The sequence below is a fragment of the Plectropomus leopardus genome, chromosome 2, assembly GCF_026936395.1.
Source record: "Plectropomus leopardus strain MGB_pleo_1.0 chromosome 2, ASM2693639v1, whole genome shotgun sequence".
NCBI classification, from domain to species: Eukaryota; Metazoa; Chordata; class Actinopteri; order Perciformes; family Serranidae; genus Plectropomus; species Plectropomus leopardus.
Window position 1 is genome coordinate 34608121 of NC_142177.1, and position 15206 is coordinate 34623326.

At 39.4% G+C, this 15206-nt stretch overlaps 1 protein-coding gene across 2 annotated transcripts in view; it reads right to left on the bottom strand.

Moving 5' to 3' along the window:
- Window positions 1-8058, bottom strand: part of igsf21a (immunoglobin superfamily, member 21a) — a 263595-nt gene extending 255537 nt beyond the window's left edge. For both annotated transcript variants that reach the window (XM_042497548.2, XM_042497540.2), the window contains exon 1: window positions 7628-8058. In XM_042497548.2, coding sequence (XP_042353482.1) covers window positions 7628-7766 — 139 coding nt within the window. In that variant the 5' untranslated portion in view covers window positions 7767-8058. The remainder of the gene's footprint in view (window positions 1-7627) is intronic.
- Between the last annotated feature and the right edge of the window lie 7148 nt (window positions 8059-15206).

The window sequence follows — 15206 nt, forward strand, 5'->3', positions numbered from 1 at the left end:
ACCTCAAAGAGATGCAAAGAGACTTAAAAGAGAAAATAAAGAACTACAAAAAGGGGAAAAACTAACGCGAAGAGACACAGAACAACCACAGGGGGACAAGACATGATTATAAAGAAACACAAAACAACCACACTGAGACATAAAACAAATACAAGTAACACAAAAAACCCAGAAGAGACTTAAAATGACCTCTTAGAAACAAAAAACTACAAAAAGACATAAAACAACCACAGGGATACAAAACAACCTCAAAAAGCGACAGAACATCAACACGGAGACACAAAATTACTACAAAGTCGCACAAAATGGCAAAAAAACAAAAAATCACCTCAAAGACCAAAATAACTACAAAGAGACACCTGACAAAAACAAAGAGACACAAAACAACTAAAAAGTGCCATAAAATGACCAAAAAAGACATAACATTACCACAAAGCGACACAAAGCAACCACAAGAAGATACAAAATGACCAAAAAACGACAAAAGAGACCACAAAGGGACACTAAGCAACCACAAGAGGGTACAAAATGATCAAAAAATTACCCAAAAAATGAAATTACCTCAAAGAGACTTAAGTTACTTTAAAGAGACCCAAATGACTACAGAAAAATGCATAATGACAACAAAGAGACGCAAAACCACTACAAAGTCTGTGTGTCTTCCCCTGTGTGGGAGAGGTGGTGGGTCCTTTTGCACATTTATACCCAGGGGGCCCATTGTTTTGTAATACGCCCATGCGTCGAGGAAACAAAAATAGTCCAGAGATGAGTCGTGAGCAGCGAATCAATAAATAAATCAAAAAGCTGCATTGTACTTTTGCAGTGATCTCTAGTGGAAATATACTCAAGCCAAAAAGAGCACATACTGTAAGCAGGTCCTCTAGGAAGAAAAAAATGCATATAGAAATGTACTTTAACAGTCAAAATGACTGGCAAAGCAAACAATAGCGGAGCAAAACAATGAGCACTGCTTCTAATCTGAGTATAATCATTTTATATAACTGCTGAAAGCTGCAGTGCTCATGCAAAGCCTGGTGATTGTTAGATAGTGGCATAACCACAACCCATTTTCCAGCCCAATATCTCTTCTCACTTCCTGTGAGTCGAGCCCCACCGACAGCCACAGCGCACCAGAAACCATCAGATCTAACAGAGATCCAGTGCCTGTTAAATCTGTCAACAGTGCCATGATCCACAATCTACAAGCCAGCCTACAGTACTGCGGCATGAGGCAAGATATTTTCTTAGATGTTTCATATCAGCAGTGAAACAGAAGGGTTTAAAATAAACTCTCGCTGAAAGAAAACACAATGTCTTAAACCTCAAGCATAAAGGCTACAGTGAGTGTGCATTGCAGGCATGTCATGTCGTGTTCAGCTGATTGCCACTCTATAATTTCATAGCCAGCCACCTGTAGCTGTGATGTCATGTATGTGTCTATATTGACTATTTTTTTAGTCAAACAGCCACATGGATGGAGCTGTTTAACCCTTTGAATCCTGAAAGAAGGCAATGAGCGATGAAAGAAGAATTAACCCCACATTAGAGAGCAATTAGTAAAAAAGTACAAGAAAATTACATATAAATTAGTTTAAAAAAAAATAAAAAAGAAGAAAAAAACAGGGAAATTACCTGGAAGGAGTGCTTAAAATTATATAATAATTCTGTAACATAAGTTAAAATATGTAATAATGATCATTATAACTATAGCTTTTTATAGCTTTTTTTTCCTTGACACTTTCCCTATTTAAAAAAAAAAAAACTTTCTAAATCTACTAATATCTTGCATTTCATGGCATGTTTCTCACCAAGTTGCTCATTGCCTTTTCTCCGATGTTTCTATTTTTTGTTATTTAAGAAATTGCACAAAATTTGCTCTGGGTTCAAAGGTTTGAATTCATGTGAAAGGCATCCGAAAGCAGCACAATAAAAGTAATACCACTCCGCATTTCAAAGGGTCAAGTCTGATTTCCATAATGCTCGGTATCCCTGATGAACATGAGTCTACGAACATAGATTATTCAACTCCTTATCCCTGCGTTATTCCTATCAGACTCTACTGGTAGCAAAAGACAAGAGTCCCATTTCCTGATCTACATAAAATCAGAGCGCCTTGTACTTAACTGCATTGCTCTTTGAACCTACACGCAGCTGTTCAAACCTGAAACCTAAAGCAGTTCCCATTTGCATTTATCCTCGGACATACTGAGGCAGCATAAAAATAAAAATGTGCGATTTTTATTCGCTGCAGCACCAATTTGGAAAAACATTAAAACTAGATATATAAATATGAGCATCTGAGGAAAGACGCATAATTGATTGCAGTGGACAGCAAATTGTCACTTGCTGTGAGAGTAAACAAGGAGGGATATTATTCATGAGGCTTTCAAGAAATGCATTATCCTCAGTCGAAATTATGCAGAGGAACATATCTAGCATTACTGTGTAAGAGACTTCATCCACAGACTGCTCTAAAAAAGGGAAATGAGATACAGCATTAGAGATACTTTGATTTCTATTAGGTAAGACTGATCTGAGAAAATGGTCCAGGCCAGAGGATGAATATGAGTGGAAAGCCAACTGCACTTGCCAGAGAAAGAGCGTCAAAAAGCTGCAATTTGATATAATTTCAATTCAGTTCTGAACACTCCTATCTGTAGTTCTTAATCTCTTCGAGGGATCTCTGAAGCCCTGTGAAGCAAGTCTGTTCTTCCCTAAATGGCGTTGTAATACAGACAGTAAAACCACCTTGTGCCAACTTATTAAAAAGATTTTTTTTTTCCTTTTTTTGGAGGGAGGTGGAGGTGAAGTCTGCAAGGACAAAAAAAAATCCTTAACCTAAAAAGCTTTAAAAACATGCACCACTCATATCCACCAATTTCAAAAATGGGACTGCAGAGAAAAGCAGAACATCTCAAACAGAAACCCAGAAGAAAAACAATTTCAGCCCAATTAAATTCTTGGGTGTTGGGTATATTAATTTCTCCCCAACAAGAAGTCATAAATCAAAACTTAACTGTGAACTATAAACTAGCTCCTGAACGGCAGTAAGTGATCTCAGAGCAGCAATTCTTATTAGTTAGTCGAGATGAAGCTGAACCAATAGATCATCTGCCTCACACATTTATAGCATGCTTTAGTATCAAGACATCAGTTCACCGCCATCATCAAGCATGAAAGGTAAAATGTTTAATTTAGTGACATGTATAACAAATTACTATAAAAATTATGACCAAATTTGAATAGTAATGCACAGTTTTTCAAAAATACAGTGAAACACCATAATTCTTGATGCTTTTCGGAGCTCATATTACACTGTAAGCCCTACAATCTGCGGTGAAATACGGAAATTAATTTAATGGTTAATATACAGTTGAAGTAATATACAGTAGTGACACTGTAAAATATTATTATTAAAAATAATAACTCAATTTAATTCCATTTTAATTTATAAAGCCCATTATCACAAATCTCAATTTGCCTCAGAGAGTCTCGTAGGGCTTCTAACTTTTAGATTTATTGCATTTATTACAAACAAGATCAAGAGCTAATGAGAAATCATTGCAAATAAACAGCTTAGCTAACAAACACTAATAATAAAGAACCAACAATGAAAGAATACGGTAATTTTGCAAATTTCTTGTTTTCTCTTTCTCTCCCTTTTTTTGTGCACTGCACCCGATTTGCTTTGGCCTTTTTATCTTCTTTAATGCTCTCCACAGGGCTTCAGCATGTTCATTTATTTGTGGCACCCCGCCACAGTTAAAACATCTGTCACAACAAATAGATTTTCTGTGTTTGGAGCTGGACCGCTCATTAAACGCACTGTGGAAACATAAGTATATACCGTCTAGCTATGCATTGCACCTCTCAGAGTGCAAAGCTTACTCTGGGCACAGATGGAGCAGAAGAACGTCAGGTGCATTGAACGTGAAACTTAACTGTTCATTTTTCTGGGTCTTAAAAGTTTGCATTCACTTACAGCAGCTGCTCCTCTCATCCATCAATCTGATCTGATCAGCTCTGAACGGATCAACGGATCAATTATCAAAACTGTGGGTCACAAACTGCTGCTGAGGAAAAAAAGGGAGAAAACTCATGGCGAGCTCCACCTGCTCTGCATTCACGGACCCCGCTACACTTATAGTCACTTTCTGTGGGAAACGCTGTCTCCATACAGCCTAAACTCCACTCCATCAATTCCCTAATGTTGGAATATTTTGGAGGTCAATAAAAGGAGGGGGTGGAGGACCGGGCAGCACCCTATGTCCCCTCTAGGAAGAGCTGCCACTGATATTGTACATTTGATTCTTTCTTTTTGCTTTTCAACAATCACTTGTCTCTGTAATTTCCTGTAAAGCTGTTAATGTGTGATGTTTCTGGTGAGTATGCAGGCTGGCAGACAACAAGCTCCATCCACACTGAGTTGGTCCTCGTAGGTTATGTTTATGTTGTTATTGCAATTTTAGATCAGTGTTTTCAAGTAGGATCATTTCATTTTAAACAATGCAGGGAGTTTTTAAAATACCTACGGCAATAAGTCTGCACTGAACAACTGCAAACAAAATCCACAGCTTTTATCCTCTGTGACATGTGACACACTACAGCAACCTCAAGCTATTCCCATACTCGCTTTGACCTGGTTGTGCTTTCCAAGTTTAACACAGAAGTTCTTACTGTTGGGAAATGTTCGACAGCCAGCAGACAGTTAGCTTAGCTTGGAGTTAAGACTGGAAACAGCTCTATGAGAGGGCTGCAAAAACAGCCAAACAGCACCTCCGATGGTCACTCATTAACATGCTATATCTCTTATGTTTAATCTGTACAAAAAGACAAAAAATAAAATAACAAGACTTTTTATTGGAAGTTATGTGTCAGAATATTTCTTGGCTAAAAGCTGTAGTCTAACTTCCTAAAGTCTTGTTGTGTCAATCAGCAAAAACTCGTGTAAGTTTTTCCACTCTGTTTTTTGTAAGAAATTATCAAGCTAAGGTGGATTTTGCTACCTTCAGACACTGCGTGTTTCCCCCTTCATCCAGTCTGTATGCTAAGCTAGGCTTAGTTTCCAATGTCTGTATATTTACCAGAGAGATATGAGAGCTGTGACCTGCTCATTTAACTCTTGGCAAGAAAGCGATTAAGCCCATTTCCCCAAAATTCTCAAGTTTAGAGTGTGAAGTTGTCAATTCAGAAGCCTGTGCTGCTCAACTCTGTTGGATTCAATCTGATTTCTATGAATGTTTGACCTACGGAGTAAGCACTCTGGTGAGATCGATTCGCATAATGGCATGTCTGCACTGATGTTTGCAAAAGTCAATGAGATGTAGCTGAACATGTGCACTGAAGGCTGCAGACACGCCTACATGTTGTGAACATGGATTTAAAAAAATGCCAATGCTTCAGAAAAAAGACAGATGCAAATCCTTATCACCCATAGGTCAAAATATGTAATATACTAAAGATTTTATGATGTTTTTCTTTCACATTGCAAGCCTGTGGAAAGACAAGACTGTGCAGACACGTATACAGTATATCGAAATCAGCATGCAAAAAAATGTGTAAAAGCTCCAGCCACTGAATATGAACCCTGCACTTGGAACAGTGACTCTGTGACAATCTTCACAGCCAGACATGAACCTGAACTACGGAAGTCACTAGCTGAGGCTAGCTCGTAACAGCTGTATGTGAGCTGTGCCCAAGTTTCTCAAGGACGAGCACATCTGGCAGACAGAGTTGGTGCAACTAAACAGAGAGGATAAAAGAGTTTCATTCGAAAATGAGATGCTGTATGCATCGTGTCTTAAAATATTTTGCTCACATGAAAGAAACTGTTGGAGAAAATAAAAATGTAGACATTTTAAGATAGAGATGAGAGTGCATTCAGTGACCACAGGGCCCCTCTTTAGGGAACAAAATCTATCTTAAGACACACATTGAAATAAAGAAACCTTGATCTTGTTAAAAAGACACACAGAAATAAATTGTATGCTGAATCCAAAGTGTTACGCAGAAGACTAGAAAGAATACAGCTTGGGGGGGTGGGGGGGGGGGCAACAGACAACAAAGGTGAACTCCTGGTGTAAATCTATTTTGTTAAAACAGTAGTGACAACAAAAGCCAACAACAGCCCAGCGGCCTGACCGAAAGTCACTACGACTCAAATCCTGCCAATTGATCGCTTAAATTCTACCTCTCCCTGTTTGTTTACATGGCAATCAATGTAAACTCCTGCATGGAAAAATCTCACAGCCGCTCAACTGTGCAATGTAATCACACCATAGCAATCCAAGCTATTGTGAACACTTCAAACCAGCACGACTGCATTATTGAGTAAGTCCTAAATACTTTGCACAAGGCCTTGTGTGTAGTTTAGCATCATCCCAGCAGGGCATACCCGGAGGCATTTTATCACTTAACATTATGTTAAGCCCAGCTGGCATAATGATTTCCTATAAGGGTCAGCGAAGGTCAAAAACACTTCAAAACAACAAAATCCTCGGCTAACAGCTGCAGGTTAACAGGTTAGTTTGTAACGGCGTGCTGCTCTGATGTTGTAGCCAGGAGTGAACTCTCTTCTGAAGTCCTTCACACAGCACAACGTTAGCACCAGTGCACCGAGTGGGAGCCTGCAACTCCAGCAGCACTATGAAAAAGGAGCCCTTTACTTTCTATATTCCTCAGTGAGGGAATCAAGTGCTTGCAGTGCAGTCTTGTAATGCAAGCTCTTGATGTATGACACAGTGCAGAAAACAAAGTGCCTCTGCAAAATGCCACAGGGACCATATGTGAGGAATGTGTCAACAGTGTGAAAACATGCTTATTCAAGGCACTGGGTCCTTATCTGTTGCAAACATTTGGGTAACACTGAAATGCAGCATCCCTTCACCACCCCCAAATAAGAAAAAAAGACAATCATGCAGCCCGATAATTCTTTATGTTATATTCTACATGTATTATTTCGGATCTAATTCATGGGAACAGATCAATGTTGTTTTCATCCTCCAACAACCAAACGCATCAGCGGAGGATGGAGAGAAAACACGCGACACTGATGCCACCGCTGTGCGGAGCAAGCGCGTGCTGAAACCACAAATCTGCGTTCAAAAAAATTAAAAAAATCACTTCAGTGTTTTTCAAGGCAACAACTTTAATATCTGTTGAGCACAGGCGCTATGTGATGAGCAAAAATAAACGATGACCACAACGCCGAGCAGTGCGTGCGCTTCGGCGTGCTTTAGTTGCTTTAGAAGTAGATGCTGTCATGCATGCTGGTCGTGATAGTCAATGCAGATGAATTAAGACTTAATACATAACGAGGCCTCCTGCTAACCCTCTTCTTGCATTCCCTTTGAGCACACCCCGACACCACGCATTGTGCAGCCCCCCGAACTGAATCCCACCATTATTCATTCATTTCCACGACTTGATTGGCACGGAGGGGGGAAAGTTGGCATGAGGTGGCACCGATCGCCTCCATCCGGCTGTCCTGTTAATGGCCACTTTTACAGTCACATACGAATCACTCAACTCATTGACAGTAATTGTTGGACCCTACGCATGGATCGCAAAAAGAGGGGCTGCTGCCGCTGCTGCTTGCGTGAAAATGATATGACAGGGTCAGACTTACCGACGGCTAAATCCAGTAGATCCGCGCACAAGAGCAAGCACAACGAGAAGACGGTCATCTTTCCCTTATTTTGCAATAAATCCCAAACTCCATTTGCGTTTACATGCTCTCCGGGTTTCGGCTGTGTAATCCCCACCATTCCAGAGGTATGCGATTGAAAGGTGCCCCCAAACTATTCATGATGCAGCTCAAGTCTTAAGTGGAGAAAATCGGGAGAAGTTGACAGTGAATACAGCATTCAGAGCGGCGAAAATCGAGCATCAGATCTCCAAAAAATAAAAAAAATAACACAAATGACTCAAAGGCTGCGATTACAGAACAAGCGGAGTGTTATTTTGTTTTCCTCCCAGTTTAAACAATAGGGAGCTGCGCTGAGCCGCGGAGCAGAGATTGGCTCTGGAAAAAACGGAGAGGTTTGGATGAAAATGTGTTCCTCAGTCACCTCTCTCTCTCTCCCTCCCTCCCTCTCTCTCTATCTCCCTCCCTCTCTCCTCCCGCCCTTCAGACAGACGCACAGTCATTCCTGATCACTCGCTCTTTTATTTCACACAATTTTCCTTAATCCCACCCTGGATTCAGACCACTCTAATTCTGTCCATTAAGCCGATTTATTTCTGCTGGATTTTTTTTCCTTGTAAAAAACGGGTTTTAAAGATCCTTATGCTTCTATATGCCTGTGATACAACAACAAGAACACAAATACATAAATAAAGTATTTGGCTTAACATGTGCACTTTATCAAACCACCAACTGTTAAATAATCAGAAAATATTCCATAAATGTTTTGAATTTTTTGACCTCATTTTGCAACAAAAGAGGTCTAACTTTGTTCTGTGTAAATGTTTTTTTTTCAGCTCTGTTTATTTTTGCTTTACACTCCATTACATGCCACATTAAAGGTCCAGTGTGTAGGATTTAGGAGGATATATTGGCAGAAATGGAATGTAATATAAAACATTTGTTTTCTTTTATCATCTGAAAATAACAATCATTGTGTTTTCGTTATCTGAGATGAGCCGTCTTTTTCTACAGAGTCCTGGCTTTGCGTCAGCCACAGTAGTTACCTCCGAAAAGAGCAGCATCATTAAAAACAAAGATTTTTTTTTTTTTTTTTTAATTGAGAACTGTTTTATTCTGTTTTATATTGTTTTAAATTACCTGGTCCATTTGTTTTGGAGGGGAAGAACCTTCTGCTTATAATTCGGCTCCTGATAAAAAACCTCCCAAATGTCAGGATCTTAAGAGATGAGCAAACATTATTAAGTGCTAGGCTAATGGCCCATCTGCAATGTGCTGAACAGCATAGAAGAAACACTGATTTGTAATGTCGAACTGCTTCCTTTCAGTGCTTTTAATGATTTTAATCACATGGTTCGTTTCTTTTGGGGAGGAGGATACCTCTGGAGATAATTCGGCTCCTGGTAAAAACTGCCTGAATTATGGATACTGAAGAAAAAGGTTAAAGTTTCAGCAGGTTGCAATCTGCAATCCCAGCCCGTTTTCATTTCAAAGCTGTCAAATACCGCCGCTTTTACAGTGATTTCGGCATAAGGTCCCGACACCAAAAGCTACCTTTCGTGGCTGTTTGATACACCGCCACGCAGAATAGGATGGGAGGCTTGGTTAATGGATCTGCAAAGATACGTAAGCGTAATATGTAGATGTGGTAGTCAAAAAGCAGTAGTAGTACAAAGCAGCAATATGTGACGTCTTAGGATGAAAACATGTTGGCGATCTTCACTGCTAGAAGCCACTTAAACTATCTAAATCTTACACACTGCATTTAAAATCAGAAAATATTTAATCAACGGTTTTGCTTTTCTCACCAGTTTTTTGAGCAGCCAACAAAAAGAGGTCTGACTTTCTGCTCTGCAAATGTTCTTCAGCTCAGTTTATTTTTGCTTTACACTCCATTACATGTTGCATTAAATCAAGACTCATTCAGCAGGACTTGTCATTGTGCACTATTACTCCACCAAATCCAAACAACTTTAACAGCTGCAGATAAACACATGAAATAAATTCTGTTGGAACAACATTAATTTAAAACCCATAACGACTCATTTGAACTTTATGAATTGCCGTGTAATGGAGCTGATCGGGCAGGTTGAAGTCACTCTTCTGGTTCAAATTGGCTGCAATCATTTGTCTCATTAAGGATTATCTATCATGCAGACAGGCAAATGTGGTTTCATGTGTCAGGGAAGATTTCACCTGAGATGAAGTGACCATTTTTACTTGGCAGAGTGATATCTGGATGTTATAGAGTAGGCATATGCCACTGTGTGAATGACTGCAGCACTATTTTAACACACCTTTTTTTTACTGTGATGTCACTCAAATCAGAAAGCCTTTCTTTAAATGTCACTCATATCAAAAATGTGCCCCACATGTATTCTTGAATATGACATTTTCTAAAAATCTCAATTAACATATTCCTGCTGCCACAAAGACGAACCAGTTTTACATTAGACACATTCGATTAAGACTTTAGAAACAGGAAGTTAATTTTCATATTTTCTCTCGTTATGGTCACCTCTGAAATCATAAGAAGTGTTCAAGAGTGATGGGGCCACAAGAATTGCCGAGACTGCCTTAACTTTGACAGGTGCCTCGGGCTATGTCATTCTAATCAGCATCACCTTAGCCCTGGTTTGCTACTCTCTTTTACTTTGAAATTATGTTTGCAGCACTATAAGCCTTTTGTGAAATGGTCCTCTGGGTTCTCTTTCAAAGTCCGGGCAATAAGTTATTCAGGAAGACAGCCACCAGCATGCCAAATCCATTCCCCCCCAAAAATATGAATTCAGTTGAATAAAGCCATTGGTTTCCCATTTTCAGGAAAGCTGACTTACAACCCAATTGTCAGAGGGGATGTCAGAATTGTACATTTCTGCAAACCACATATATGTTGCATTTGTTCTGATACTGACAATGCTGTGGTTAACATGAGCTTAGGCACAAAAAACACTTAGTTCGGTCTACTGAGTGAGAGCGCTGCAGTTATTATAAGTGAAACAACCTGCAATGTAACCACACTTGAGGCATGGTCACAGCATCCAAAACATCCACTAAAAGTGTTTGTTTTTGTCACTGACAGGCTCACATTGTTATTCTGAGTGTCTGACAACATTATTGAAAGGATCCCTACAGAGAAAAACCTTTTAATTAAAGTGTAATATCCTTTTTTTTCCCTTTTTTTCAGAAACAGCTCTAAAATGGCCATCACCAATTCCACCAGACTCCATTTAAATAAAAATCCGTATTTGCTTGTATAGAATAAGCATATTTTCATATCCATCTGAGTGAATTAAGGTTGTTTAAGAAAAAAAAAAGCCAGAGTTGGTGATTGTTAGAACAGTGGAAAGACAAACCAAGACAGCGGGTTTTCGACTTCAAACAAATTGTGTGTTTTATGATGATAAAATTACTGTTTATTTAAATGGGATACTTTCCTTAAATTGTCAGACACTTTGAATAATAATCTGAGCTTGTCAGTGGCAAAGACAAATACTTCAGTGGACGTAAATTGACAGTTTGAACATGCTCTGAATGGTTACATTGGTGATATGTTTTGTCACTGCCATCTGCTGTGGTCTTGCCAGCCCGTTCTCATTTCAAACTTGTCAGATATTGTTGATTGGTCAGTGATTTCAGCTTCAGACAAAGACGCACAAAAGCACCTTTCACAGCAGTATGATCCGCCACTGTACGGTGGTGCATGGATCCAACTAACCCTGGACTTTCACCTGGGAGGCCGCTGTGCGCTTCCTGAATGTCGAGTCAAGCCTGGTGTTTTTTCTAAGCCTAACCACATGCTTGTGTTTCACAAGGAAATAAACATAAATTCGAGGGATTTTACAGACATTGTAAGTTTATTTTGAAAAAGACTGTATGGATCTAACGAGTAGAAAGAGTACATTTCCTGTGAAAACTGAAGTGTATCTTGAAAAGACACAATGCACTTAACAGGTATAAATTCATATGCTGTCCAAGCTAGTAAACAACAGACACAGGTGGATACTTAGCGCGTCACATGGAGACTTGAACATTACAGACCTGGCAACAATATTGAACAATTTGGGATGAGAATGTCTTGGTCTCCCTCAATACTGGCTCAATTTAAAAAATAAATTTTCCTTTAGTCACTTACATGCAAAAACACGGGACAATAAAGTCAAGGCTGAAAAATACTGAACTTACCCTTTAATATACCTGCATTTGTCACCAGAAACACAGCTGGACATGTCCCCAACTCTTGCTAAAAAACATCCACTTTTTTTGGTCTCAAACAGCCGTCTCAACTAGGTTTCACACCATCCACCATCTCCGTCTAGTCTTGATGAGAAACTCAGCTTACATCCATGTACATGAGCTACCTTATACGTATAAAAAGTACAAATGTTTGCAGAAATGTACAATGGCAAGATTTTATTAAAGCAACTCAGCTGCTTCTCACTACATCAAAGCCATAAACTTGAATTGATCTGAGCAACAGACCTTCACCTACACAGAAACCCCGGGGAGGCTCCTCTCTAGCAGGTAGTGTTTTGTTGGTCCATACACTCGGCTCATTATCAGACGATGCCCTGCTGTGTCAAAACAGTCAACTGAACACTGAGTTGAACAAGCTGTTCCTCAAAAGACAGCGGCGTGAAAAGGAAAAGCTGTCACAAATATATAAAATCAAACTCCTGAGAACATGTAAACCCAGCGCGAGAGATTCTCCCACACTTCTTCCCCTCACAGCTGACAGAGTACAGGGGATGCTTCCCTGGTTAAGGTCAGCACTACTAATGCACCATCACACATCTCTAGAGGGCAGTGTCAACAACAATTTATTGGGGCAACATAGCTGATCGTGCCGTCCATATGGTATCTAAGCCGCTAACAAAGAGGGCTCGTCAGTCTTGTGAGAGTCCACATACCATTTTCATGTGCTTACTTTTCTTGCTGTACCTTAAGCACAAATCAATGAACCCTAAACTGTTTTTTTTTTTTTTAGCTTTTCATTTAGGATGTGAGGAATTCCGAGGAAGAGGAAAGCCGACACACAGATAGTGCTGACTCCATCCTGATGCTGTTGACTTTGTCACCTCTCATTCTTCTTGTTTTTGCAGTTATCTTTAAGTGCTTGTTCCTGTGGATTACATTATTGTGATGCCCGTTTCACTGTTTTATGAGCCTACAATGTTGCTGACTGTAGGGGCGTCGCAGTGGGGGGAAAAGTGGGATCCATTACTTGGGGCTCCAGTGGGAGGGGGCCCTTGAAAGGCTTAGGAAAAGCCTTAGCACCTAGTTCCATAACTAAAAACTGGCTAAGTAAATCGGTATAGAAATTTAACATTTTATAAATAACAAAACAGTGGAAACTCTGAGGCCCCTCTTATCGCTTGCAATTTTTAACATGAGCGCGATAAGGAAATTAAAATTGGCTTAATAAAGCGGTATGAAGACTAATCTTTTTATTTTTAACAATTGGAGAAGCTCTCTGAGGCTCCTCTCACACCTTAAAGGTGCAAAAATGGTTCAGTCCGCCCCTGCACTAAGATTTGTCTCAAGCTGCAGCTATTACTTCAAAGGAGGGGCCTCACAGTGGGAGGAAAAGTGGGACTAATTACCTGGGCCCCAATGGGAGGAGGCCCCTTGAAAAGCCAGGAATAAAAACTTCTCAGGAATGAGTACCATAACTAAATCAAAACTGGCTGAATACAGAAGTATAGTCACTAAACATTTTATCTAAAAAAGCTCTCAGAGGCCCCTCTAACCCCTTAAATCTGCAAAATGGTTTAGTCCACCTCTGCACTGGGATTTGTCTTTAAACACAGCTACAGAGGAGTGAGTGACTCCTTATATTGCTGGAGCACTATCATACACTAAATCAATAATAAATAGATAAATAAAAAGGTGTGTGAGTGAGACATGGATCAACACTGGGAAGGCAGGGGGGCCCACAGAGACTGCTCATGCACAGACCCCAGAATTTGGTGCTACGCCCCTGGGTAACCACCAGATATACTTTTTTTTGTCACCTACTCAGGGTTACTGGGTGGACACAGTTCTTTTCTAGCTGTGTATTAGCATGCACATTAGTTTGCTCAGCAGCACCTTGTCTAATTGCATGTTTTTATGTAAATAGAGTTCAAATGAAGTTCAGCAAGCCCAAAGAAATGCTTAACCACAGAGTGCTGAGGTGAGCGCACAACCATTGGCTACATTTAACTTGATAACGTGGAATTAATATGCTTAAACAAAGACAAAGGAGCACATGACTACATGGTCTTACGCTTGTTACCACATGGAGCCTTACCTATTTTAATTGTTGAGGTAGTAAATACAATGTTGAAGAAAATATGACAAATACAAACAAACTAGATCTGAAAGGAAGCCTTTCTTTCTGAGCAACAACACAGGTCTTATAATAGCCCAAAACTAAAAAAAACGTGTAATGATGTCAGACTGAGAAAATAAGGCAAATACTACATTTTAGGAGGTTATAACCAATAAATATAATTTTTTTGTCACTTCAATGACCAAAGTCAAAGGGAAATTGTGATCAGCGCTGTAACTGTACACTGTTGTACATTTTGTACAAAACACAGAACAGTATCTAGTCTTGAACCCAACGAGGAGCACACCACATATTTCAGATATTATGTAGCTGTAGGTTCGGCCATATTTATACTGATATTATATTTCCTTTCCAGTGCTGAACTGCCGAAGTTACGAATCAGTTCTATTTCACGCATGCTTACAGTCTTATGAATACTTTTTTTGGTCTGATTGTAAAAGGTTTATTGTTGCTGATAGTATATTTTGGCAATTTGACATTTGGCTAATGTTAACCATCTTGCATTGCCACAACTTCCTTCGGTGGCTTCTAAAAAATAAATAAATAAAAAAATCTATAGCACATTGGAATGCTATTCTTCTGAATTCTTGTCAAGAAGCCTATGGGATTTTTCCACTGGATTTCAGACTATTGCAGAGAATAAGCTCTGTGGCAAACAAACGTTTATGATACTACATGTTTTGTTCAAAATTCTAATCTTCACAAATAACCACTACTTTTATGATTTTTGAAGCCCAAATGCGATCGCCAGAGGTAAAAAAGCTAACGGTTATTAATGAACTACACAACAGTTGCGTCACTTGATGTCTCCACCGCTACGAGGCTATAAAGTTGTGTTCGGCGCAATTCGGCATAATGACCTTCTTATTCTCATTAAGCTACTTGTTAGCAACTGCCTTTTAAAGACACATGAAGGCTTTGAAATTCACAAGCCGGGTATTTACTGACATGTTCTATGTTGTAGAACAAAACAGACAGTGTCTTAAACTCATGTTAACCATAGAACTTATTTCAGGAATCTCACCAAAAACCCACTGATTTTGCGACGAGGGAACAGAGAGTGCTAAAATGCTAACTGATTTCAGGGTTTTGGGGCTCATTCCTGGGGCACTCTGAGGCAGAAATGGTATTTAATATTCATAATTGCATTTTTATTAGTTCATAATCATTGGAAAAATAAGAATTGTTCTGATTTTGTTACCTTGGGATGAGCTGTTTATTTCTACA